Source organism: Nerophis lumbriciformis, linkage group LG13 (assembly GCF_033978685.3).
Source record: "Nerophis lumbriciformis linkage group LG13, RoL_Nlum_v2.1, whole genome shotgun sequence".
In the NCBI taxonomy this organism is placed as follows: domain Eukaryota; kingdom Metazoa; phylum Chordata; class Actinopteri; order Syngnathiformes; family Syngnathidae; genus Nerophis; species Nerophis lumbriciformis.
In genome coordinates this window covers 21,425,405-21,452,920 of record NC_084560.2, presented here as the reverse complement: position 1 = coordinate 21,452,920, position 27,516 = coordinate 21,425,405, and the positions used below count along the sequence as shown (strand labels likewise).

Genomic DNA, 27,516 nt, shown 5'->3' with positions numbered 1-27,516 from the left:
ATAATACAGGTAATGAGAAAACATTTTTTTTGTTTTACCCCCCCAAAAAATTAAAATTACAAAAAATAAGTAAAATTAAAGCTGCAAGCAGCGATGGACGAGACCGACTTTGACGGCACATAAAATCCAAACTGGAGCAGTAATTAAAACTCATCAACTTTTAATCAGATGGGTTCAATCTCTCTCCTGTGCTAGTTTGAAACCGACACGACAAACGCGCTCAGAGGAGATAATGTTTAAAAAAAAAGGTGACTTGTTTTGACCCAACTTTTATTTTGAAGGGGGAATTGCAAACTTCCTGTTGATTTTTGCTGGGGGTTGTCATATGAAATGTAGGTCTAAGTGAGACCTACATAGAGGTTTTTGTTTGTCTCTACGACATTCCTACTGGAAGTTACAGGCAGTTTTGTGTTTTCTTCCTAGGAGCAGTTTTGTCTGTTTTCTTCCTAGGGGGCGCTAGAGCGCAATTTTGAGTTTTTTTTTTTTTTTTTTTATTAAATCGCAATTTTCGCCAGTCCTGATGTGTGTGTCCAATTTGGTGAGTTTTGAAGCATGTTAAGGGGGTCAAATTACAGCTCAAAGAGGCAAAGGTGACTGTTTTTACTAAACTTTTGTTTTGCAGGGAGAATTGCCAACTTCCTGTTGATTTTTGCTGAAGGATGTCAGCTTATGAAATATAGGTCTAAGTGAGCCCTACATAGGTTTTTGTTTCATGTCTCTACGACATTCCTACTTGAAGTTACAGGCAGTCTGTTTTCTTCCTAGGAGGCGCTAGAGCGCAATTTTGAGTTTTGGGGTTGTTTTTTGATTAGATCGCAATTTTCGCCAGTCCTGATGTTGTGTCAAATATGGTGAGTTTTGAAGCATGTTAAGGGGGTCAATTACAGCAAAGAGGCGGCAGTATAATAATAAAAAAAGAATAAAACCTTAGAAATACAAGAGGGTCCTCTGTCCCAAAGGGACATTCGGTCCCTAAACACGCCCCCGTCCTACATTTCAGTCACAGTGGGTAGCAATGTGCTGCCTTCCTCTTCACCACAAGCAGGTAAAGAATCACAGTAACTGACTAAAAGGGAAAAAGTTACAAAAATAAAAAACAAAACGCAGAAGTGTTACTGAATAAAACCAACAAAAAAAAGAGTTGAGGTAAGTGAAGATTGTCAACAGTGTCACATTTATCCTATAGTCTTTAAATTTAACTATGTAACTAAGCAGCCCCAGGTAAGGTCAAATTATTTGTGTACTCAGATTATATTTAATTTTACAAAATTCCAAAAATGGCCAAAACATTTTTACGCCACTTTTTAAAATACATTTAGGAAACCTTAAGTTGTATTTGTCCACCAGATGGCACTGCTTCAAATTAGTGACTAAATATTTTTAATTATTTAATTATATTATGTATATACATGTATGTATATATATATATATATATATATATAATATATATATGTATATATATGTATGTATATATATATACATATGTATGTGTATATATATATATGTATGTGTGTGTATATATATATATGTATTAGAGATGCGCGGTTTGCGGACACAACCGCGGAGTCCGCGGATTATCCGCGGATCGGGCGGATGAAAATAAAAACAATAAGATTTTATCCGCTCGCGGGTCGGGTCGGGCGGATTAATTAGATATTTTTTTTATTTTTTTATTTTTTTTGCGTGTGGCAGTTAAACCAATTCGGAAATATATATACATAGTTAAATGTTGTTACCCACATACGAAAAACGATGTGGGTATGTGCTGCATATGCCACAACAGAAGAAAAACTTTTACGGAGCGGAGAAGGGACGCCTCGCCGGGGTCCGGGACCGAGGCCCCTTCCCCCGAGAGGGCCCCACCGGGAGCCGTAGCTGAGGCGATCCGCGAGAAGGGCCCGACGCACGTCCAGGGTCACTACCGCGCCCACCGCACCGACACCCCGCCTCGTCCGCTTTCGCAGTGCGCTCACGAAAGGGGTTGGGCTCACCCTGGTTGATATAGAGAGCAGGACGGTGGCCATGGAATTTCATTTAAGGTTTGTGATAAACCATCAAACTCATTCGTTAAAAGGACTCTATAGTAATATAAAGCAAATTTTTCTGGACATTATCATGCAAGAAAAGTTTATTTTTGGGATCGCGATCACCGCGTAATGATTTTTAAAGGTTGCATTACATTATTAACTGTCCCATGTGATCAGCCAGTGCGATTGGAAGTCCATGCTCAATTATTGCCTCCGTAAATAAAACTTCGGCATTTATCACATCCAAAGAATCTGTTTGGGCGACGAAAAACGTTGAAAGTTTTCCACTTGTATCGCTAGCAACGGCATTAGACTTGTGTTTTTTTGTCCCAACGTGGTCTTTTACATCGCTAATTCCTCCGTGTCCGATCGAAAAATCTTGTCTGCACAAGGTGCAATTCGCGTAGTTTTCACCCTTTTTTTTTTTTTTTTAATGATTAGATATATAACAACGGGCGGATGGCGGGCGGGTGCAGTTCTGATCAAACGTTACATCGGGTGGATGGCGGATGGTTGACGACTTTCTGACGCGGTTGCGGATGAAATAAATTGCCTATCCGCGCATCTCTAATATGTATATATGTATGTGTATATATATATATATGGATGTATGTGTATATATATATATGTATATACAGGTAAAAGCCAGTAAATTAGAATATTTTGAAAAACTTGATATATTTCAGTAATTGCATTCAAAAGGTGTAACTTGTACATTGTATTTATTCATTGCACACAGCTTCACGGTGGCAGAGGGGTTAGTGCATCTGCCTCACAATACGAAGGTCCTGAGTAGTCTTGGGTTCAATCCCGGGCTCTGGATCTTTCTGTGTGGAGTTTGCATGTTCTCCCCGTGACTGCGTGGGTTCCCTCCGGGTACTCCGGCTTCCTCCCACTTCCAAAGACATGCACCTGGGGATAAGTTGATTGGCAACACTAAATTGGCCCTAGTGTGTGGATGTGAGTGTGAATGTTGTCTGTCTATCTGTGTTGGCCCTGCGATGAGGTGGCGACTTGTCCAGGGTGTACCCCGCCTTCCGCCCGATTGTAGCTGAGATAGGCTCCAGCGCCCCCCGCGACCCCAAAGGGAATAAGCGATAGAAAATGGATGGATGGCATTGCACACAGACTGATGCATTCAAATGTTTATTCCATTTAATTTTGATGATTTGAAGTGGCAACAAATGAAAATCCAAAATTCCGTGTGTCACAAAATTAGAATATTACTTAAGGCTAATACAAAAAAGGGATTTTTAGAAATGTTGGCCAACTGAAAAGTATGAAAATGAAAAATATGAGCATGTACAATACTCAATACTTGGTTGGAGCTCCTTTTGCCTCAATTACTGCGTTAATGCGGCGTGGCATGGAGTCGATGAGTTTCTGGCACTGCTCAGGTGTTATGAGAGCCCAGGTTGCTCTGATAGTGGCCTTCAACTCTTCTGCGTTTTTGGGTCTGGCATTCTGCATCTTCCTTTTCACAATACCCCACAGATTTTCTATGGGGCTAAGGTCAGGGGAGTTGGCGGGCCAATTTAGAACAGAAATACCATGGTCCGTAAACCAGGCACGGGTAGATTTTGCGCTGTGTGCAGGCGCCAAGTCCTGTTGGAACTTGAAATCTCCATCTCCATAGAGCAGGTCAGCAGCAGGAAGCATGAAGTGCTCTAAAACTTGCTGGTAGACGGCTGCGTTGACCCTGGATCTCAGGAAACAGAGTGGACCGACACCAGCAGATGACATGGCACCCCAAACCATCACTGATGGTGGAAACTTTACACTAGACTTCAGGCAACGTGGATCCTGTGCCTCTCCTGTCTTCCTCCAGACTCTGGGACCTCGATTTCCAAAGGAAATGCAAAATTTGCATGGTTGGGTGATGGTTTGGGGTGCCATGTCATCTGCTGGTGTCGGTCCACTCTGTTTCCTGAGATCCAGGGTCAACACAGCCGTCTACCAGCAAGTTTTAGAGCACTTCATGCTTCCTGCTGCTGACCTGCTCTATGGAGATGGAGATTTCAAGTTCCAACAGGACTTGGCGCCTGCACACAGCGCAAAATCTACCCGTGCCTGGTTTACGGACCATGGTATTTCTGTTCTAAATTGGCCCGCCAACTCCCCTGACCTTAGCCCCATAGAAAATCTGTGGGGTATTGTGAAAAGGAAGATGCAGAATGCCAGACCCAAAAACGCAGAAGAGTTGAAGGCCACTATCAGAGCAACCTGGGCTCTCATAACACCTGAGCAGTGCCAGAAACTCATCGACTCCATGCCACGCCGCATTAACGCAGTAATTGAGGCAAAAGGAGCTCCAACCAAGTATTGAGTATTGTACATGCTCATATTTTTCATTTTCATACTTTTCAGTTGGCCAACATTTCTAAAACTCCCTTTTTTGTATTAGTCTTAATATTCTAATTTTGTGACACACGGAATTTTGGATTTTCATTTGTTGCCACTTCAAATCATCAAAATTAAATGAAATAAACATTTGAATGCATCAGTCTGTGTGCAATGAATAAATATAATGTACAAGTTACACCTTTTGAATGCAATTACTGAAATAAATCAAGTTTTTCAAAATATTCTAATTTACTGGCTTTTACCTGTATATACATATACATGTATACCGTATATATATATATATATATGTGTGTATATATACATACATATATACACATATATATGTATATATATATATATACACACATATATATATATGTGTATATATATATACATATATGTATGTATATATATATATGTACCGTATATATCTATATATATACATATATATTTGTATATATACATATGTATATATATATACATATATACACACATATATATATATATACACATACATTTACATACATGTGTATATATATATATATATGTGTGTATATATACATACATATATATACACACATATATATGTATGTATTTATATTATGTATATATTTTTTATATATTATATATATATATATTATAATATATATATATAATATATATATATATATATTATAATATATATATATTTTTTAATAGAACTTAATATTTTTAAACAAAAACTAAATTTGGCATGTTGTGACACACCTGAAAAAATAAAAATCAATTAAATCAATTTAAAATAGATTAGTTATTTTTATTTAAATTCATGTAATTAAAAGTAATTTAGTAGACATTAAAATTATTTAATGTTTTGATTTCATGACATATGGGCTGAGGTTGTATAAAAAGCTATTTAAAAAAATTAAAATTATTTGATTAACCCCCCCTTCCCCCCCATATATATATGTATATTGTATAAGGATTGGCAATGAACGTTTTATTTAGTTTTCATTGCTTTGTCATTGATTGTGCTTCAATGTCACGGCAGCAAGAAAGATTTAACTAGAGAACAAAAATAGCAAATAACTTTAAAAAAAAAAAAAGGAATAAAAATAGGACAGCATTTGATCAATTTTTTTATTACACGACGCTACAGAATTTGGAATTGAAAGTTGCATTCACATTAAATTCAAATTAAAACTAATTTTCTTTGAAGCTGACAGTCAAATATGCTCAACTTGCATACGCATAATTATACCTATTGACGCTAACTAAACCAGTTCAGTGTCATTCCAACAGAGGCCTGAAGGGGGCGTACCCCCATATGGTCTAACAATGAGAAGCGTTCGAAGGGAATGCATCTGTGTGTGTGTGTGTGTGTGTGTGTGTGTGTGTGTGAGATATCATCAAGGTGCATCCAGCTGTTCCAGTAGAGTTCTTCTTCTGTTCTCCAGCTCTCCTTCACTCAGTTCACTTCCTGACGTGTCCCAGCCGCCCTGAAGGCAACACAAAAAAAAACATTGCACGTTTACCCTGCGTGTTGTGTACTCCTCCACTAGGGGGCAAACTTGCACCACGTAAGAAGGCAGCGTTTCAAACTCGGCAACTAGGTTGTTTTTTTTGGGGTCTGGGGGGAGAGAATACCTTCTGCAAGAGGAAAGCGTGTGACGATAACCACAGAAGCAGAAATGCAACATGAAATATGGAAAAGGGTCCTGCTGCTGAATAATGAGCAATAAATGAATGTATGAATGTATATTTGATAACTTTTCACACATGGATGAAAGTTTGCATGTATAAATAAAGCTTTCATCATGTTTGGAAGTGAATCATTTATACATCACTCCTATCATTTCTACATCTTTTAGTGGCTAGGAAATCAAACAGAATTTAATGTTCATATTTGTTCCATTATTACAACTTTATTTGCTGTTTTGAAAACAGATTATGTAATGTGCATGTCAAGTAATATACAGTTGTGTTCAAAATAATAGCAGTCCCACATCACTAGCAAGGTAAATCACTGTTTTTGTTAGAATTTCAACTTCTACACGGCAAGTAAGTTTCTAGAATGTTTAGTAAAGGTATAGAAAACCAACAGGCATGACATGCATGCTGCTGATTCTGTGAAACTGAATCATTTACTGAAAGGGGCGTGTTCAAAAAAATAGCAGTGCTTAGTTCAATTAGTGAGGTCATTATGTGGGAAAAAGGTGTTTAACAGGTAGCCCTTATTTAAGGATCAAGGCAACTGACGCTGCATATGCTGGCTGTGCATTTGTCCTTGGAAAAACAGAGTAAAAAGGGTCGTTGAAGACACTGTTCAGAAGAAGAGCGTTCTTTGATTCAAGAATTTAATAAAAGAGGGAAAAACCTATAAAGAAGTGCAGAAAATGATAGGCTGTTCAGCTAAAATGATATCAAACGCTTTAAAATGGCAGCCAAAACCAAAAAGGCGAGGAAGAAAAAGGACTATTGGAATGGGTGGGAGGATAACCAAAATGGCAAAGGCTCAGCCAATGATCAGCTCCAGGAGGATCAAAGAAGATCCTGTAACAATCAGACCTGTGAGCACTGTAGCAATCAGACCTGTGAGTACTGTAACAATCAGACCCGTGAGTTCTGTAACAATCAGACCTGTGAGTACTGTAACAATCAGACCTGTGAGTACTGTAACAATCAGACCTGTGAGTACTGTAACAATCAGACCTGTGAGTACCGTATTTTCCGCACCATAAGGCGCCCTGGGTTATAAGCCGCGCCTTCAATGAACGGCATATTTCAAAACTTTGTCCACCTATAAGCCGCTCCGTGTTGTAAGCCGCATCTAACTGCGCTAAAGGAATGTCAAAAAAACAGTCAGATAGGTCAGTCAAACTTTAATAATATATTAAAAACCAGCGTTCTAACAACTCTGTTCACTCCCAAAATGTACCCAAATGTGCAATCACAAACATAGTAAAATTCAAAATAGTGCAGAGCAATAGCAACATAATGTTGCTCGAACGTTAATGTCACAACACACAAAATAAACATAACGCTCACTTTCTGAAGTTATTCTTCATTCATAAATCCCTCGAATTCTTCTCTTTCGGTGTCCGAATTGAAAAGTTGGGCGAATGTGGGATCCAAAATGGCCGGCTCTGTCTCGCTGTCTCCCTGTCTTAGTGAAGGTGTGTTCGCCTTCTGTCATCCACTGTTCCCACGCAGTTAGCAGTCTAGCTTCGAATGCCCTGTTGACACCAATATCTAGCGGCTGAAGGTCTTTTGTCAATCCACCCGGAATGACGGCGAGTATTGAATTAAGCGCGTAAGCGTGTCTCTTAATGTGATGTTATGAGCTAGCAAATATAACAACTACACTACCCAGCATGCAACGATAGTGACGAGCATGCGCGGTAGCCCTGAGAAGCGTTGTTGTATGTGCTGGCAGTTAGAATGTGGTTATGAGCACGCTGTGAGTAAACGTTGAGAACTCAGTTAACACGCCTCGTCTGCATTATTTATAATTAGACAGACAACACACTTAATAGGAGCCATTTTGGGGTCTTTACATAAACACACAAATGGAAATGAAACGTCACATATCCCAGCATGCACTGCGCGCTTCTTCTACGGGGAAAAAAGATGGCGGCTGTTTACCGTAGTTGCGAGACCTAAACTTTATGAAAATGAATCGTAATATAAATCCATATATAAAGCGCACCGGGTTATAAGGCGCACTGTCAGCTTTTGAGAAAATTTGTGGTTTTTAGGTGCGCCTTATAGTGCGGAAAATACGGTACTGTAACAATCAGACCTGTGAGCACTGTAACGATCAGACCTGTGAGCACTGTAACAATCAGACCTGTGAGCACTGTAACAATCAGACCTGTGAGTTCTGTAACAATCAGACCTGTGAGTTCTGTAACAATCAGACCTGTGAGTACTGTAACAATCAGACCTGTGAGTTCTGTAACAATCTGACCTGTGAGTTCTGTAACAATCAGACCTGTGAGTACTGTAACAATCAGACCTGTGAGTTCTGTAACAATCAGACCTGTGAGTACTGTAACGATCAGACCTGTGAGTACTGTAACGATCAGACCTGTTAGCACTGTAACGATCAGACCTGTTAGCACTGTAACAATCAGACCTGTTAGCACTGTAACAATCAGACCTGTGAGTACTGTAACGATCAGACCTGTTAGCACTGTAACAATCAGACCTGTGAGTACTGTAACAATCAGACCTGTGAGTACTGTAACGATCAGACCTGTGAGTACTGTAACAATCAGACCTGTGAGTACTGTAACAATCAGACCACGTCTACGTGAAGCCCCTGCAAAGTCCCATTGTTAAAAACAAAAAGACGTGTGCTGAAGCGGTTACAATTTGCCAAAGAACACATTGACTGGCCTAAAAAGAAATTGGCGTAATATTTGGGGACTGATGAGTAAGATTGTTATTTTTGGGTCTAAGGGCCACAGACATTGAATTCAAGCCACAGTACACAGTGAAGACGGTGAAGCATGGTGGTGCAAGCATCATGATATGGGGATGTTTCTAGTACTATGGTGTTGGTCCTATTCATCGCGTACCAGGAATCATGGATCAGTTTGAGTACATCAGAATACTGGAAGAAGTCATGTTGCCAAATGCTGAAGAGGAAATGCCCTTGAAATGAGTGTTTCAACAGGACAATGACCCCAAACACACCAGCAAGCGAGCAAAATCAAGGTTCCAGACAAACAGAATTCAAGTAATGGAGTGGCCAGCACAATCCCCGAACCTTAATCCCATTGAAAACTTGTGGGCTGACATAAAAAATGCTGTTCATGAGGCAAAACCACAAAATGCAGAGGAATTGTGGAACGTAGTACAATTGTCCCGGGATGCCATACCTGTTGTTGGTGGACTCCCAGATGTGAAGCAGTTATCAGAAACTATGGTTATGCAACTAAATTATAGTTGATAATTCTAAGGAAAGTTTAATCTGCAAGCCTTTCTTAGTTTATACAGAACATTTGAGTTTTGTAAAGAAAGATGTCAACACTGCTATTTTGTTGTTTTATATTTCTTGACTTTCTGTAAAATATTGTCAAATTAAATAACTTTTTTCCACTTTTCTGGCTTTGAAATAGAACGTGCAGTGTCCCCAATGCATTTGTGGTCATTAAAATACAATTTATTTGAAGAATTTTGAGGTTTACTCACCTTTTTAAACACACTGCTATTATTATGAACATAACTGTATATACACACATATCCTACACATTTATGTGTACATTTTGTATTATTTTAATGGATATATAATTAATCATCAGTATAATTGGATATTAAGAGTGTGTGAAAGTTCGGCTTCTATCTTGTTTACTTCTGTGAAGACCTCCTTAAATATGTGTAATCAATCAGAAATAGGCAGCTGAAAAGCACCAAACATGGAAAAGTGTGGAAAGTCTTTTGCATTTTCTCCATCATGCTTTGTAATGGATTTAAATTGGTGAAATTTAGAATTTGTTCTAGTGTGTGGACATTTTTATAATAGCCACAAAGTTCAGTGAGCAGGTGGTGTTATGTGTGATTTTGTGTTGGTTGCATTTTTTTTTTTGCACCATGACTTGGGAAGGTTGTTTGGATTGGGTCATATAAGTAAATACTGCGTGTTCTATTCAGAGTAAAATTAAAAGGTCATTTAGCTGATGTGTTCACATCTTCCACTAGATGGCGACAAAGTAGCAGCGCCAATATTAGCAAACTTTTAAAGAGTGCAAATGTTCCCAGTTCCTAAACCTACTCAGTGTCCTAGTGGTTAGAGTGTCCGCCCTGAGATCGGTAGGTTGTGAGTTCAAGCGAGTTATACCAAAGACTATAAAAATGGGACCTTTTACTCCCCTGCTTGGCACTCGGCATCAAGGGTTGGAATTGGGGGTTAAATCACCAAAAATGCTGCTGCTCACTGCTCCCCTCACCTCCCAGGGGGTGAACAAGGGGATGGGTCAAATGCAGAAGACAAATTTCACCACACCTAGTGTGTGTGACAATCATTGGTACTTTAACTAATTAAACTTATGACGTCTCGCGGGCCGCAGCTTGGACACCCCTGTGTGGTTCCAGTGTATATTTGTACTACGTATTGTTGGAATAAAAGTATAAAAAAAGGATTACTTGTACCTCCTCCTTGGCTGCTTTGCGTTTAGGGGACTTCTGTTTGCTGTCAGAGTGAGACTTCCCTCGAGATTTGTCGTTCTCTTTATCTTTGTCTGCGTCTTTGTCTCGCTTGGCGTCTCTTCCTTTCTTGTCGGCCTCAGAGTCAGGTGAACCCTGCTGGTCATGATGAGTATCAGCGCACGCACACACGCGCACACACGCACACGCACGCACGCACACACACACACACACACACACACGCACACGCACACGCACACGCACACGCACACGCACACGCACACACTCATACTTCCCGGTGACAAGAGTGTGTACTTACAGACTTGTGCCGTCTCTTCTTGGCCTTCTTCTTGTGCTTCTTGGACTTCTTGTAGCTTCTCTCTGCGAAGGAAGATGTTGTTGATGAGGTGACAAGAAGACCGACTCTCTCTCTCCTCAGGTGTCGCACTCACCTGACTCACCACTGGAGGAGCGCTCGGACGGAGTTTTCGAGGCCGAACGCTTCTTCTTCTTGTGGTATTCTTCCTCTTCAGATTCGGAGCCCTGAGAGAAAGGACACGTTGTTCAGTCAAGAAGACCACTTTGGCTCTAAAAGATCATACACTAACCGATCGAGAGCGGGATCGTTTCCTGTGGTGTTTCTTGGACTTCTTTGAGTGTTTCTTGGTCTTGGAGTGGTGATGTTGGCACTCGTGCTGTCAACAACAACAACAACATGTTATGGATCAACAAGTTCCTCTGAAGCTCCTCCATAATACTGTGACACTGACCTCCAACACGTGCATGAAGTCTTTGAATATTCTCTTCCTCTCAGACTCCAATGTGATGTCCTCAAAAGTGGCTTCTTTCAGGAATCTCTCTCTCACCTAGTACAGTATCGACATGATAGTGAGGTTCGCCTAATACAGTATCGACATGTTAGTGAGGATCGCCTAGTACAGTATCGTTAGTGAGGATCACCTAGTACATTATCGTTAGTGAGGATCACCTAGTACAGTATTGACATGTTAGTGAGGATCACCTAGTACGGTATCGTTAGTGAGGATCACCTAGTACAGTATCGACATGTTAGTGAGGATCGCGTAGTACAGTATCGTTAGTGAGGATCACCTAGTACGGTATCGTTAGTGAGGATCACCTAGTACGGTATCGACATGTGAGTGAGGATCGCCTAGTACAGTATCGACATGTTAGTGAGGATCACCTAGTACAGTATCATTAGAGAGGATATCCTAGTACAGTATCGTTAGTGAGGATCACCTAGTACAGTATCGACATGTTAGTGAGGATCGTCTAGTACAGTATCGACATGTTAGTGAGGATCACCGAGTACAGTGTAGTTAGTGAGGATCACCTAGTACAGTATCGTTAATGAGGATCACCTAGTACAGTATCGACATGTTAGTGAGGATCACCTAGTACGGTATCGTTAGTGAGGATCACCTAGTACAGTATCGTTAGTGAGGATCACCTCGTACAGTATCGACATGTTAGTGAGGATCGCCTAGTACAGTATCGACATGTTAGTGAGGATCGCCTAGTACAGTATCGTTAGTGAGGATCACCTAGTACAGTATCGACATGTTAGTGAGGATCACCTAGTACAGTATCGTTAGTGAGGATCACCTAGTACAGTATCGTTAATGAGGATCACCTAGTACAGTATCGACATGTTAGTGAGGATCACCTAGTACGGTATCGTTAGTGAGGATCACCTAGTACAGTATCGTTAGTGAGGATCACCTCGTACAGTATCGACATGTTAGTGAGGATCGCCTAGTACAGTATCGACATGTTAGTGAGTTTCGCCTAGTACAGTATCGACATGTTAGTGAGGATCACCTAGTACAGTATCGTTAGTGAGGACCACCTAGTACAGTATCGACATGTTAGTGAGGACCACCTAGTACAGTATCGTTAGTGAGGATCACCTAGTACAGTATCGACAGTTTAGTGAGGTTCACCTAGTACGGCATCGAAATGTTAGTGAGGTTCACCTAGTACAGTATCGACATGTTAGTGAGGATCACCTAGTACAGTATCGACATGTTAGTGAGGATCACCTAGTACAGTATCGACATGTTAGTGAGGATCGCCTAGTACAGTATCGACATGTTAGTGAGGATCGCCTAGTACAGTATCAACATGTTAGTGAGGATCACCAAGTACAGTATCGTCATGTTAGTGAGGATCGCCTTGTACAGTATCAACATGTTAGTGAGCATCACCTAGTACAGTATCAACATGTTAGTGAGGATCACCTAGTACAGTATCGACATGTTAGTGAGGATCATCTAGTACAGTATCGACATGTTAGTGAGGATCACCTAGTACAGTATCGACATGCTAGTGAGGATCACCTAGTACAGTATCGACATGTTAGTGAGAATTGCCTATGCTGAGTCTCTGCAGGTTACAACAAATCAAATTTAAGACCATAATGAATACTTTTACATCCACACAGGCAAAAAAGTACAAATAAATAAAGGAAAATCACAGGGCCTAAATTAACTGTAAGTATATGAATACATAACAGCTATTTCTCAGATTAGCCATAGAAGTGTTTACTTGCAAAAGGTGCAGTGTGCTTCATATCAAGTGTTTCCATGTAACATCAACCAGACTGTCAGCAATGGTAGAAATGGTAGAAAGCACTGTGAAAGGGACAGTTAGCATCTCTGCTAAAGCTAAATTGCTTTTGCAGTGTGTTTTGCAGCAGTCAGAAATGAGCAAGCACATAAAAACATCTACAGTGCTACAGTAACTGCAAAAAGACGGAGCGATTGTCTAAAAAGAAAGAAGGCAATTATGGCTTGCAAGCCTCAAACAGAATCTGGATGTGAGTGATGTAAATAACATTCCCATTTGCTCATTTTGTATCTGGTATGTATCAATGAATACTTTATTTGTTTTTTGTGACTTTTTTGGAAAACATATTGCTAATAAACAAGGACTCGTTTTTATTTAAGCATGACAAGATGACATTCACAAATCTTCCTTGCTTTTCCTCACCAAATAATAAACAGTGTTTACTTTATAGCTTTTAATGTCTGTATGTTGCTGTATAAACTTGGGAGGAAAGATTAGGCATGAGAAGCTGACCTCAAATGATTGGAATAAATAAAATAAATAAGATAATTTAGGTTTTAATAGTTTTACTACTGTGAGTACACTACTATCACAGATAAATTAGCGTGTGCTTACTGTAGTAATAGTATGATTTCACTAGTAAACATCTCATATTGATCTCCTTCGACAATTGGCACCACTTTACCCACATAACACTCCTTTGGGGGGAATTAAGTTGATCTTTGTATAATTGTGCAAGTGTCTGTGGCATTTTAGCATCTTTCGACACAGACTTATCCCGGATTTTTGATTTTTACATAATCCTTCTAATCACTTTTACCAAAATGTTTACAAATGCTTTCCTCCTGGATGGCTCCACATCTGGGTACTAAACACTTTATAAAGTTTCCATCCACCGGCTTCACACATGCATTAAATTGATCATATCTCCCCTGCGCTCATTCAATCGGTAGACAAAGCAGTAGAAAATGGATGGATGGATAACATACATTATGGTATTTTTTTTTAATATAAATTGATATTTTACAAGAAAAAATACATTGGGCATTTTGTGACACATTTGAAATTATTTAAAAAAAATATAAAAACAAATAGGGATTTAAAAAAATATATATTTATTTAAATTAATTTGATTAAAAGTAATTTAGTAGACAATTATTTAATCAGGTTTTGATTTCATGACATGTTTCAATTGCGGCACATTTAGGGACTCTCAGGCGGTCGGAAGTAGAACTTTTCAAGTAAAAACTAATAAACACTAATGTGGATATTTTTTTTTATAAAAGTGCATATTTCCTCCACACCAGTGTTAAAAAAAGAAGTCAACTAACAAAAGTGGAGTAAAAAATAATCTGTGCACTAAAAAACATTCACCGTCACCGGCGTGGCGCAGTGGAAGAATGGCCGAGCGCGGCCCAAGGGTCCCTGGTTCAATCCCCACCTAGTACCAACCTCGTCATGTCCGTTGTGTCCTGAGCAAGACACTTCACCCTTGCTCCTGATGGGTGCTGGTTAGCGCCTTGCATGGCAGCTCCCTCCATCAGTGTGAATGTGTGTGTGAATGGGTAAATGTGGAAGTAGTGTCAAAGCGCTTTGAGTACCTTGAAGGTAGAAAAGCGCTATACAAGTACAACCCATTTATCATTATCATTAATGCACATTTTCAGTATATCAGTAAAGTGGATGTACAACGACGTGTATATTATCTTTAAAATTTTAATTTTGGTCCCCTGTGCAATTGAGTTTGAGACCCCTGATCTACCCTCACATCAGCATCCAATTGTATTACAGTATATCTTAAGTCAAAATACTCCACAGATGAAACTTGTATAAAACATGGACCATAGTTTACCAGTGCCAGCAGCGCATCAAAAAAAAATATCAATCAATCAATCAATCAATCAATCAATGTTTATTTATATAGCCCTAAATCACAAGTGTCTCAAAGGCCTGCACAAGCCACAACGACATTCTCGGTACAAAGCCCACATAAGGGCAAGGAAAAACTCACCCCAGTGGGACGTCGATGTGAATGACTATGAGAAACAAATATATAAAAAAAGTTTAAAAATCCCTTCAACATTTAAGTGCATTTCCATACGAGGCAAAGCCACACTGAAAACAGAATTGACCCAACCAGTTGACTATCCCTGCTCTAAAATATATTCAAGTTTCATTTCTTTAGGACTTCCATCCATCCATCCATCCATCCATTTTCTACCGCTTGTCACTCTCGGCCGTAATAAAAATGGTTGCTGAAGTGAGTGCAGTACTCGTGTGAAATCTAGGAGTAACTGAACAAGAAGACTTACTGCTTCCCATGAATCCTCTGGCTCCAGTGAGGGCGTGGCCTGTTTCAGCATGGCCTTAAAGGCCGCCTCTTTCCTCTTCATCTTCCTCGCCTCCTCCTTCTCACGCTCTCGCTCTCTCGCTTCGGCCTTCTCCAGTAACTAAGCAAAGATTTTGACAAGAGACTTACTTAAACAAGAACAAAACATTTTTGTCAAATAGTGACTACCATGCACTAATTAATGCATCTTGTTTCGTACTGGCTCACGGAACATTTTACAAATAAGACTGAAATCATTACAACATCACTAAAAATATGCACATTTTCACCAGGATAAACATGCTTGCAAGATCTGTTACGTTTTTAAGTATGTTGAAGCCCTTAAAAAGACAATTTACCTGCTGGAATATTAATATTAAAGAAAAACAAAAATATTTCTTTTGTCACCAAAACAAAAGCAGAAATGGTACATCTTGACTCACAGTGGACTACTTTAGGTGTCTTTAAAACTGAAATGTGATATTCAAAGTTTCCTAAAAGTGGCAAGTGGAAAAAGTTTGGACACTTATTTAAAGCTTCTACAGCTACAGAACCAAGTTTTGGTAAATCTTGTAGTACTTTGAGAAACAATTTGTGATATAACAGTACAGTAAAGTTCTTACGCTGTTGAAGGCCAGCTTGATGTTTCCTGCGTCAAGAGTAGTTGCTCTCTTGTCAGAGCTGATGATTGTGCCGAAATCATCAAAAGTTGTGTTGATTTCAACCAGGAAGCTTTTGTCCTGAGTACAACGTAAAAATAGGTCAAATAAATCGACACAAGAGCGATGCACAGTCAAGACAGAGCTGCTGTGTCACCTTAAGAATGTCTTTAATAATCCTCTTCTCGTCATGATAACGTGCCTTCAGGTCTTCTACGTAGAATTTGAAAAGGTCCAGAGGAGTGGAGCCTGCGACACAGCCCACACAAACAAGACAACGTTAGAGCTAATATGCAGAAATGTGATAGTGTGTGTGTCAGTGTGTGTCCAACCTGTTTGGCCCAGCATGTTGGTGAAGCGAATGTCAGAGCTCAGGGTGGGATACATCTCCATCCAGGCAGACATGGAGTGAAGCTGGCCGTGGTCGTGGAGCTCATCCAGAAATTTCTATGCCAAACAACGAGGCGTTATTTCATAACGGCCACTATTTCACCATGTTTGAACAACACGAGTGTGCAAGGCCTGAACGATTTTATTGTTTTGTCATTGGAATTGTGATTTCAGCATGGGATCACCAAAGCTGCACTGATCCAGGATATGTTGTGTTGATCTTTTTCACATCAATATTTGAAACATACATTTTTCACATCAGTCCTTAATAATGCTGGTCGGCATTATCCAACATAATCGACCATAAAAAATTTTTACGGCAATTTTCTTACTTGACGCATCATTTTACTGTTGACTGCCTATTTTTAATCTTTGTTTCCAACAAAATTGAGAATGACTAATAGGAAGCGGCTGCAATAAACATGACTTCAACGCAATGAAGCGTCCGGACAGAGATGGCTATTTAGCACAGCTTAAGTAGAGCTGCTCCTCTAAGTTACTTATCACCTCCATGGCGGAAAATAAAACCCATTTCTTATATCATTATCACAGGAGGACAAGGAATAGCTGAGCATGCAACACACAGAAGACAAAAAGATATGCTAACCGCTAGGGGTGGGGGAAAAAAATTGATAATGCATCATGATTAGAATGTGGCCAATTCATGAATCGATGGACAGATGTCCAAACATCAATTATTTACGTATGTTGAATAAAGTAATACAGATAGTCCTAAATGTGGCAATAATCTAAACGTTAGTTCTAGGTTTGGTTATGACTAACCATTGGGGAACCAGTAGCTAACATTCTTTTGACATTTTGTTAGCTCAGTCAGCGCGAAAACACAGGGAGGGGGAAGAAGGGAAGAATAAGCTATGCTAGCGGCGGCGCTAAAATAGCTTGAATGTTAAGTAGTGAAACAAGAAAAGAATAAATGCTTCATACATTTCAACAGAAGGCTAATAGCAAGTAGATTAATATGTCAGGAGAGCCAATTACAGTTTGTCCACACTGTACGGCAACACGTCAGTCAGCCATTTGATGAAGCAAAGACGACACGCCTTTGAGCCGCAAGATAAGGGTAACTGGGGTCTGGGGCCAAAGCAGGAAGAGCTGTATGCTTAGCTTTTTGACTAGTAGCACTGGTGCTAATAATTGGTAAAAATTAGTAGCACAGAAAAAATTTAGGAGCAATAGGAGATGTCTTAAATATCACAATTTCATTATTAACACTCAAACGTATCACAATTTCATTATTAACACTCAAACGTCAACATGTGCACACATCCATATAAACACATTGCCATCATAAGGCCTACTGTAACTCAAATTAAAAAAACGGAGAACATCCTTAAACTGTGCTAGCACTGTCTGTAACACTATTGTAGGGCAGGGTGATACGGACCAAAACTCATACCCCGACATACACTGAACAAAAATATAAACGTAACATTTTAGTTTTTGCTCCCAATTCTTCCCAAGATCTAAAACTTTTACTATATACACAAAATACCTATTCTTCTCAAATATTGTTCACAAATCTTTGTTAGTGAGCACTTCTTTGCCAAGATAATCCATCCCACCTCACAGGTGTGGCATATCAAGATACTGATTAAACAGCATGATTATTGCACAGTTGTGCCTTAGGCTGTCCACAATAAAAGGCCACTCTGAAATGTGCAGTTTTATCACACAGCACAATGCCACATATGTCACAAGTTTTGAGGGAGCGTGCAGTCGGCATGCTGACTGCACTGCCCACCATAGCTGTGGCCTCTGAATTGAATGTTAATTTCTCTACCATAAGCCGTGTCAGAGAATTAGGCAGTACAGCCAACCGGTCTTAGAACCGCAGACCACGTGTAACCACACGAGCCCAGGACCTCCACATTCAGCCACCCGGACAGCTGCTGCAACAATTTGTTTGCAAAACCAAAGAATTTCTGCACAAACTGTGAGAAACCGTCTCAGGGAAACTCATCTGCATGCTTCTCGTCCTCATCGGGATCTCGACCTGACTGGCACGTTGGAGAGGTGTTCTCTTCATAGATGACTCCTGGTTTTCACTGTTCAGGGCAGATGGCAGACAGCGTGTGTGGCGTTGTGTGGGAGAGCGGTTTGCTGATGTCAACGGTGTAAATCGAGTGGCCCATGGTGGGGGTGGGGTCATGGTATGGGCAGGGAAACACAAGTTCATTTTATTGATGGCATTTTGAATGCACAGAGATACCGTGACAAGATCCTGTGGCCCACTGTCTTGCCATTCACCCGAGACCGTCACCTCATGTTGCAGCATGACAATGCACAACCCCATGTTGCAAAGATCTGTACACAATTCCTGGAAGCTGAAAACATCCCAGTTCTTGCATGGCCAGCATACTCGGTGCAAATGTCACCCATTGAGCATGTTTGGGATGCTGTCGATCGGCGTATATGACAACGTGTTCCAGTTCCTGCCAATATCCAGCAACTTTGCACAACCATTGAAGAGAAGTGGACCAACATTCCACAGGCCACAATCTACAACCTGATCAACTCTATGCGAAGGAGATGTGTTGCACTGTGTGAGGCAAATGGTCACAACCAGATACTGACTGCTATTCTGACCACCCCAGATCTCCAATTAAGCAAAACTGCACATTTCAGAATGGCATTTTATTGTGGGCAGCCTAAGGCACACCTGTGCAATAATCATGCTGTTAAAACAGCATCTTGATATGCCACAACTGTGAGGTGGGATGGATTATCTAGACAAACAGATTTGTGAACAGAATTTGAGAGGAATACCGGTAGGTCTTGTGTGTATAGTAAATGTTTTAAATCTTTGAAATCATGAAAAAATAGGAGCAAAAACACAAGTGTTGCGTTTATATTTTTGCCCAGTACATTTTTGCCCATAGACCGCTAAATTGAAACATCCGTTGACATCACTAAATATCTCCACCATGGCTTGATTTTAAGTTTTCGGGACTGATGGGGATCCCAAATACAAAAAAACCCAGGTACAATCAAGTAAGAAAAGTAGGTTTTGCGTATTAGGATCCCAACTTAAAAGGTGTTTTGAGGTAAGAACAAATTAAAATGTGAAAATAATATAAGAAAAGTCAAATATAATCTCCAATCTTCTTTACAAAAAAAAGACATGTAGCTATGCTCAATTCTTCAGCTACCAAAAACACAAAATAACAAAATGTGAAATTAAGTGCCCTGGTTTAAGAGGACATGTTTAAATGTCAGCAGCAATATAAATAATGGATCTTTAACATTGGGGTTTTTATAGTTAAACATTATTATAGGACATACATACATAGATTTTAGCCAGGAACATCAACCTGCCAACTGCTTCATGATGCTGGGTGACAGGATGTGCTCTGAAAATTTTTAAAAAGTTATTTTTTGGTACTCGTTACTTTACCAAAAAGGTAAATTAATTACTGACATAATTACTCTTTAATAAATGTAATTCATTACTAGAGAAAGTAACTGAGTAACTTAAAAAATAAACTTCAAATATCTGGCATAATGCAGTGGAGAAGTTTAAATGTTCTGTCTGATGGCAGCTCTTTTGAATCTTTCACTGGTTTTTGTTACCTCTGCTTAATAAATAGATTCAATGTGCTTCCATGGCTGTATGTTCTTCTCAAAAAACAGGTATTATTTGCATGGCAAGTTTGCCACTTCAATCATTGATTTGTTGGTCAATATTCTTTTCGACCCTCGCAATTACTAGCACGCAGTGCAGTTTGTGTCAAGTTTTAAGGTGGTGGAAAAAAAACACCTTATCTTTTACTGACCAACTAAGACCTTGTTTTTTCCATGTTGGAAGACTGAGTGTGTGAGCTAGGGGTTCCAGCCCCGCTCCTCTCTGTGAATTGGGCAGGGACGGAGGGGGACACAGATTTCAGCTCGAACAGAGTGATCAGTGACACTTCTGTGTCAATCACTTGTCTCTTTGGTTATGGTTTAAATTTCAAACTTGCTATACAAATTTTAGTTAAATAGTTTGATCAAATTTGGATGGATTTATTTTAGGAGCAATATGCTAATTAAAGGGTTAAAATCTGTATCTACACGTGTGCTGCTATTTTCCCCAATACTCGAACAACCTATTTTTAGTTGCAAATGCAACTAAAATGCTCGCTCTGTACACCCCTGGGTTAAGGTGTCTGAACATTCTGTGATTTTAAAAAGCACAAAAACTTAAAAAAAAAAAAAAGGATGCCTGCTCACCAAGTAGGGATTTTTATTTTTATTTTTTTTTTACTTAGCAGGCAGCATTTAACTAGTCTTCCATATATCTCTATGCTGTGTACACTACATCCAAAAAACGGAAATGACAACACTGCATGAGTCAGTAGTTAACAGGAGGCTTGTAGATATATCAATGTTAATAATCAAGTGTAATACATTGAGACTATATAATATATACGCTATATTACCAATATACAATAATTATAGATGTATAGTTGAATCTAAGCTCCTTAAATCGTAAAGTGCCCAAAGATTCCCAGCTCTAACCGCTTAACCATCTTGAACTTTCAGTAGCACAACAGAAGAATACAGTAAATCTTTAACATACCGGTATGTCTCAAAAATAAGAATGGCAATACTTTACTATATACATTGTAAGGGTTTAAAATAATTCTAAAGATTGTACATGCATGTTTTTGTTTATACATTTAGATGCAATTCCTTCCTTTTGTTTGCATTCTTGCATTAGCTTTTAATGATTTAACGGCACAATGTAATTTTACTAGACATTGTAAATACTGCACTGAATCTTCATCTAAATTGCAACATCTGCCACCCCCAAAAAAATCAAAATTAAACATATCCCCTAAAAATGGTAAAATGGGTTGTACTTTTATAGCGCTTTTCTACCTTTTTTAAGGACTCAAAGCGCTTTGACACTATTTCCACATTCACCCATTCACACACTGATGGCGGGAGCTGCCTTGCAAGGCGCTAACCAGGACCCATCAGGAGCAAGGGTGAAGTGTCTTGTTCAAGGACACAACGGACGTGACTAGGATGGTAGAAGGTGGGGATTGAACCAGTAACCCTCAGATTGCTGAGGGTTACTGAAAAATAATAAATAAGTGCTATTTCTTCACTGATTTAAATGACAGATTAAAACGATAGAATTCAAACCAAGCAGCTATATCAACTAAATATGTGATGCGTATCATCGTAGAGCTGTGACTGCTGTTCTTCTTACCTGGAAGCCTTCTCTGTTCTTGCGTTGTCGCCTCCTCTCTCTGAGAAGAGTCTTCTGTTTTTCCTGCTCCTCTTCCTCTTCCAGCGCACGGATGTGCTCCTCAAAACAAATAAGTGCATCTTCTTTGTCCATATCTGTTGACAGCAAACATAAAACAAACTAAGGTGAGTGCTTCACTTGTGGTATAAAATAATGGCATATGGCATTTTGCTCAAAGGAAGAGAAAATCAACCATTCTTTACTATATTAGCCATGTTTTCAAACAAATTGTTTTTCTTATGTTCACATGTAAAATTGTCTATTGGAAATTTTATATGATTGTGAGAACACAACATATTGGGCGATGGGAAAAAAAAAAAAAAAAGATTTATACATACTCTGTAGCTCCTCATCCTCTGCAAAGGTGGGATTGTCGAGCAGGTACTGCTGAGCTTCTGACCAGGTAGTGCAGTAGGTGACATTGGCCATGTTGTCCAGAATGTTCTTCAGAGCGTCCCAGTTCCTGTTCCTCAGTTGCTTGGCTCGCTCCTAGAAGAGGAAAAAGGCAGTCAGACTTTAAAATCGGTTATATCTTAAAAAAAACAGATAAGATAGCATCACCTCCAAAGTCAAGGTAGCCTCACCTTCTCTTTCTTTGCCAGATAGAACAAAACATCTTCATAGATCTCCTGTCTGTCTCTCTCAGGAACACAGCTCCAAACCTCTTGATCACTGAACATCTGCTCTGCTTTCCTGCAGACACACATGGACAAACACGATGATTTTAGATATTGTTTTGGGGATTTAAATTTAGTTGATTCAACATTTGGTTCAGTTTTTGGTTACACGTCAGTATATTGACAATTATAAAACATCAATAGAATTCAATACAAAATGTCTTTAAAGGGGCTGTTAGCAACCTTTTCAATGCGTTGTAAGCATTATGTCCCGCCCTCTTACAGTATGTCATTACGCCCTTGCGTAACAAGAGCATGCGCATTAGTGAATGATAGCGATTCGGATAGTTAATACTAGCTATCATTGAATGTATATTGTATCATAACATGACTAAACATTTTTAATTGCTTCTTGGAGACTGCTTTTGTGTATGTGCACGCGCTCCATGGAGTGAATGACAGGCCTGAACGCCAAACAAATTCCTCGGAGCGGTGCGCAATTGTTTTTAAATATAATTAGTATTTTGAGAGAATATAGAAACTAATACAAAATACACGTGTTCTGTTAAACCACTAATGGTAACATAAGCTGGGGTTATATTTTTTGGTTTGAAAAATGTAACTGAGCAAGTTGCAAACAGCCACTTTAAATCATGTCTCCGCTTGAACATTACTTGAGGCCTAATATCTTCTGCAGTTGATTAAATAAACCTCACATGTCACTGACTATAATACTAATAAGGCGTTAGATGTAAGCGAGACAAACGCATATTTATTTGGCATCACAATGTGGCTGCCAGTGGTGAACTGTCCCAGATTACTGCTCCAATGCCCAAAACAACTTTTAAAACAGGCTGCCAGTTGAGTTCAAATGTGAGCCTCCCATCTGTCCTTCCAGATGACTTTCAGACAAATGTCCAGGTTAAGATGAAGCAGTGATATGTTGAGCAAAGCTTATCAGAGCTACAGCAGTACTTATATTTTCATTTTCATTAAATATAAAACTTGATTGTGCAGCGGTTGCTTTAAGGACATAATTCACCACACCCGTTTACTTGACTTTGTCATCATAAATTTACTGTCATTGTTCGATTGTGCACATAACAATGTTGTTCTTGTTTAGCATTCATATATGCAGTTAAGAGTGAGTATTTCGGAGCAGCCTCTTTAAGTGACCGTCAGGAGATTCTCCCAAAGGTGGGGGTTTGTTGTGACCGCCATTTTGAGTCGCTCGATGTTAGGGGTCATTCATTCTCGTCTTTGATGAATAAACGACGCACACATTTTTGTGTGTCAAACGATACTTCAAGTTGTCTTGCTTTCACTCTACAAGCGCAACAATGGTTTATTAACAGTATTGGTGCCATGAGCACTCGTTTACAAGAAAGGCGGCTGGTACTAACAAAGACGAACCTAAGTCGCACATGACCTGTTGGTGACGCTCTCTGCATAAGCACATTATCTTTTAGGGAGTTTCGAATCAATTAAAGAAAAGAAGAGCATACTTGTATCTAGTAGTAGATGTCATCTTGTCATGATTCTCCAGGAACCTCTGGAAGGTTTCTTTGGACTCTTTGTACTTAATTCTGGCCTCCTCTTTTTCTTCCTTCTCTGTTTGTACTTTATATGCATTGAAAGCCTGCTTCTTCTCACTCAGCTTGGGAAGAGCACTTTGGAGACAAAACAAAATGTGAGGTCATAGGAATAGTTTACACTTGCTACAGTCAATAGTAAAAAAAAAACACATCACAGATGAATGTGGTACCTGTAGCGAGGATCATTAATGATCAATTTCATAGCCTGTTCCCATGAAGAGTTGGAAGACACACCCTGAAACAAGACAATGTTGAACATAATGAATTCCTTTCATTTCACGTAATGTAATTATTACAAATTCTATTAAAGGGTGAGGCAACCACTTGGAAGTAATGGAACCATGATAGATCTCGCAACAGGCACAGCAGAGCATTTGTCTAATTCGTTTTCTCCCCCTTAACTGACTGAACAGTCATTTTAATACATAAAAATTTTCAAGATGACATATTCCATAGCTACAACCGGTGAAAATGAAAAGCTAGCATATTTTGGTATCTTGAAAACATGATTCATTGGCTGGATTAAGATGTTGGAATGCTTGTATTTCTCAAGAATGATCAGTAGGCTGAAGTTACTTTATTACAGTTGGCTAGTAAAGATTATCTTTAAGACTCTGGTTTCACGACCTTCCTGTTCAACAGTTCCACAAGGCTGTGGTAGTCACCTTTCTTTAAAACAGCATTTTATGTTAATGTAATATTTTGCATTACACTTTTTTTAAATTTTATTTCGCTAACCATAAAGGAAGAACATTTATTTTGATTACCAGTTGCTTGTTGTGACCTAGATAGTTGAAGGGTTCCCTACAAGACAGAGACATTTTCATAATGACCAATAGACGCAGGGTTAAAAGGTGTGGAGCACCCGTCATTCAGAGAAGTGTCACAGAGGATTTATGTAAGTGCCCTTTCTGCAGCTTGTCTCTCCAAGGGAGGACCTCCAGCCTCTTTAATGGGTCGACACTGCCACGTGCTTGTCACAGTTATTCTTACTCACTGACGCATGTCGCAAACTATTGCCGCTTTAATCCCAGGCATTAAGATCTTTCAGAAAACAAAACAATCCCAAAGGAGAACAGCATATTTAAATAAGGGCCTTATTAGAGCAGAAACTCTAGTTGCAAGGTGTACAGCTGCCCATTTCCACAGCAACAGGAGGTGACAATCAGCAGCTCAGCTGCAACCTTGCGGCAGCTCAGGGGATTGGATTTCCATGGAAATGAAATAGATGTGCTGATTAACACATCAGGCAACCCTCACTGCTTCCTGTAAGGGACCATTGGGATTTGCGGGACATCAGTGACACATGACAATCAGGCGCACAGCGATACTCCTGCATTTCACAGAATAATAACTAATTACCTCATCTTTAACAGTGTGTTGACTTGGAAAAACTGATTGTTTAATCGCTTCTTGAAGCTACTGATGCAAAATGAAGTGCACCACTTGGCTGTCTTAGGACATACAGACATGGAAGACCTTTATATCCCAATCAAAAAATGTCTACCCCACAACACTACAACTAACATGGAAACAGGAGTTCAGAATATTCAGACAAGACATGCTTAATTGCTTTAAAAATATATATATTTATTTTCCATAGGCAACCAATGGCATTCAAATGCTCATAGTTACTTTTGACCATTAAGTCAATGGATTTGTTGTTCAGTCTCAAATTAAAACACTTAATGCTGAAGCCACTTAGTCTGCTTTGGAAGCAGTTAGCTCATTAGTAAGATGATGACAATGAAATTGCAAGAGAAAAACACATTATGTATGTTGGCAAGACTATTTGTGAATACGTAAAGTAAATGAAGCTTGGCAGTATTCCAATCTATTATTGATATGTGATCAACATACTTTATTTATTACAGATGCAAAAAGCATTGTATGTCCAAACAGCATGTTTGCACAAACAGGCTCACACTGTGTTTGCTTGTGTCTTTCTAAATGACAGCCATGTTTTCACTTACCTTCTCCTTGAGCAGCTCCTTGAAGGCCTGCTTTGCCTCCTCCTTCGTGTTCCATTTGTAAGCCTTCTTCTGAATTTCAGGACGTTCTTCCTTTGTGACTTCAACACTGAGGGGAACACGCGTCATATTCAAAGACAAAGACAAAAATAGACTTCCCACTACACATGATGATCAGATTAGGCTCTACCTGGCTGGGGCCTCAATGGGGTCGGTGTTCTCTGATGAAGCCACAGGTGCTTCTGCGGTCTTGACCTCAGCTGTGTGATGAACGGCGGCCTGGGATGTGTGTTCCTCTGGGATGGCTTCAGCCGGCTCTGCTTTCACAACAGGCAATGCAGATGCTGTGTTGTCTGCTTGTAGTACAGGATCCGCTATGACAACTGGAGATGATGCTGCTGCTAGTACTACTGCAGCGACGACGTCTGTTGTTCTACAATCACATCAGATCAGCCACAAGATAAATTTGTATTGATTATTAAAAGGTTACCCTTTGTCACTTCATCGCTTCTCATTTTGGCTGTATTTGATGTTCACAACATAAGGCAACACCAACCACGTGTACATGAACAACATTTATTTAATCTGATCATCATTCGCAATGTTACTGTGTACATGGATCCTGAAAAAATGATCTGATTATGATGTGCATTTTAAAAAAATCACACTTTAAATCGGAATACTTTTACTTTGACATGCGCAGAACCTAACAAACGGAGAGTTGTGTTATTATTTGTGCTATGGCGCCAGCTTCTGGACGTGTTTGCTCACTGCAGCAGCTGAATAAGCAGCGACTTCCACTGTAAACAAACACGGCTTTGTGCATTTCTGCCTGTCCGATGTTATCACACTATTAGTCATTTTTCCTTCTGTTCACTACTTTTGTTTTACCTCTCTTTTAGAAATTGAGCTGTTCTGTGCTTTTTATATTGTGATTATGTACGGGTTAAGGCGCGTCTTCATGTTAAAACATTCAGTGTATGTGTCTGAGGCTAGCAGTTAGCACTTGAAGTAGCTTTAGTGTCGTGAATTAAACATTGTTAGGACGACATAAATAATAAATGATAAATGGGTTGTACTTGTATAGCGCTTTTCTACCTTCAAGGTACTCAAAGCGCTTTGACACTACTTCCACATTTACCCATTCACACACTGATGGAGGGAACTGCCATGCAAGGCGCTAACCAGCACCCATCAGGAGCAAGGGTGAAGTGTCTTGCTCAGGACACAACGGACATGACGAGGTTGGTACTAGGTGGGATTGAACCAGGGACCCTCGGGTCGCACACGGCCACTCTTCCACTGCGCCACGCCGTCCCCTGACAACAGGATTCCTTCTTTTATTGTTACATTGACAAATGACACTTCAGACCAGGGGTGTCAAACTCATTTTAGCTCGGCCCAAAATAAAACAAGCACATTCCGAAAATGTACAAATCACAAATTATCCTATAAGTGAGTTATAAATTTTGAGGGGAAAAAATTGTGCAGTGTATCTACAAAGCAATTATACTTTAAGTCACAGCCCATCTAGGATAGAACAAAAAAAACATCAACAACCTCAGTGTTAATTTCCACATATTAATCCTGTGCCAACTCAACAAACCATAC

General features: G+C 39.5%; 1 protein-coding gene across 7 annotated transcripts in view; it reads right to left on the bottom strand.

The window, feature by feature from the left end:
- Positions 1-5,475: 5,475 nt before the first annotated feature.
- Positions 5,476-27,516, bottom strand: part of prpf40a (PRP40 pre-mRNA processing factor 40 homolog A) — a 156,224-nt gene continuing 134,183 nt past the window's right edge. For 4 of the 7 annotated variants that reach the window (XM_061971526.1, XM_061971525.1, XM_061971524.1 and 1 more), the window contains exons 10-26: positions 26,096-26,338; positions 25,909-26,014; positions 24,106-24,170; positions 23,846-24,010; positions 22,308-22,416; positions 22,062-22,212; positions 21,685-21,818; positions 16,409-16,523; positions 16,234-16,325; positions 16,041-16,157; positions 15,401-15,538; positions 11,270-11,365; positions 11,108-11,194; positions 10,952-11,042; positions 10,819-10,880; positions 10,506-10,658; positions 5,476-5,848 (exon numbers count right to left, since the gene is read on the bottom strand). In XM_061971526.1, coding sequence (XP_061827510.1) covers positions 5,759-5,848; positions 10,506-10,658; positions 10,819-10,880; positions 10,952-11,042; positions 11,108-11,194; positions 11,270-11,365; positions 15,401-15,538; positions 16,041-16,157; positions 16,234-16,325; positions 16,409-16,523; positions 21,685-21,818; positions 22,062-22,212; positions 22,308-22,416; positions 23,846-24,010; positions 24,106-24,170; positions 25,909-26,014; positions 26,096-26,338 — 2,014 coding nt within the window. In that variant the 3' untranslated portion in view covers positions 5,476-5,758. The remainder of the gene's footprint in view (positions 5,849-10,505; positions 10,659-10,818; positions 10,881-10,951; positions 11,043-11,107; positions 11,195-11,269; positions 11,366-15,400; positions 15,539-16,040; positions 16,158-16,233; positions 16,326-16,408; positions 16,524-21,684; positions 21,819-22,061; positions 22,213-22,307; positions 22,417-23,845; positions 24,011-24,105; positions 24,171-25,908; positions 26,015-26,095; positions 26,339-27,516) is intronic. The other 3 variants (XM_061971521.1, XM_061971522.1, XM_061971523.1) reach the window with 3 other exon arrangements.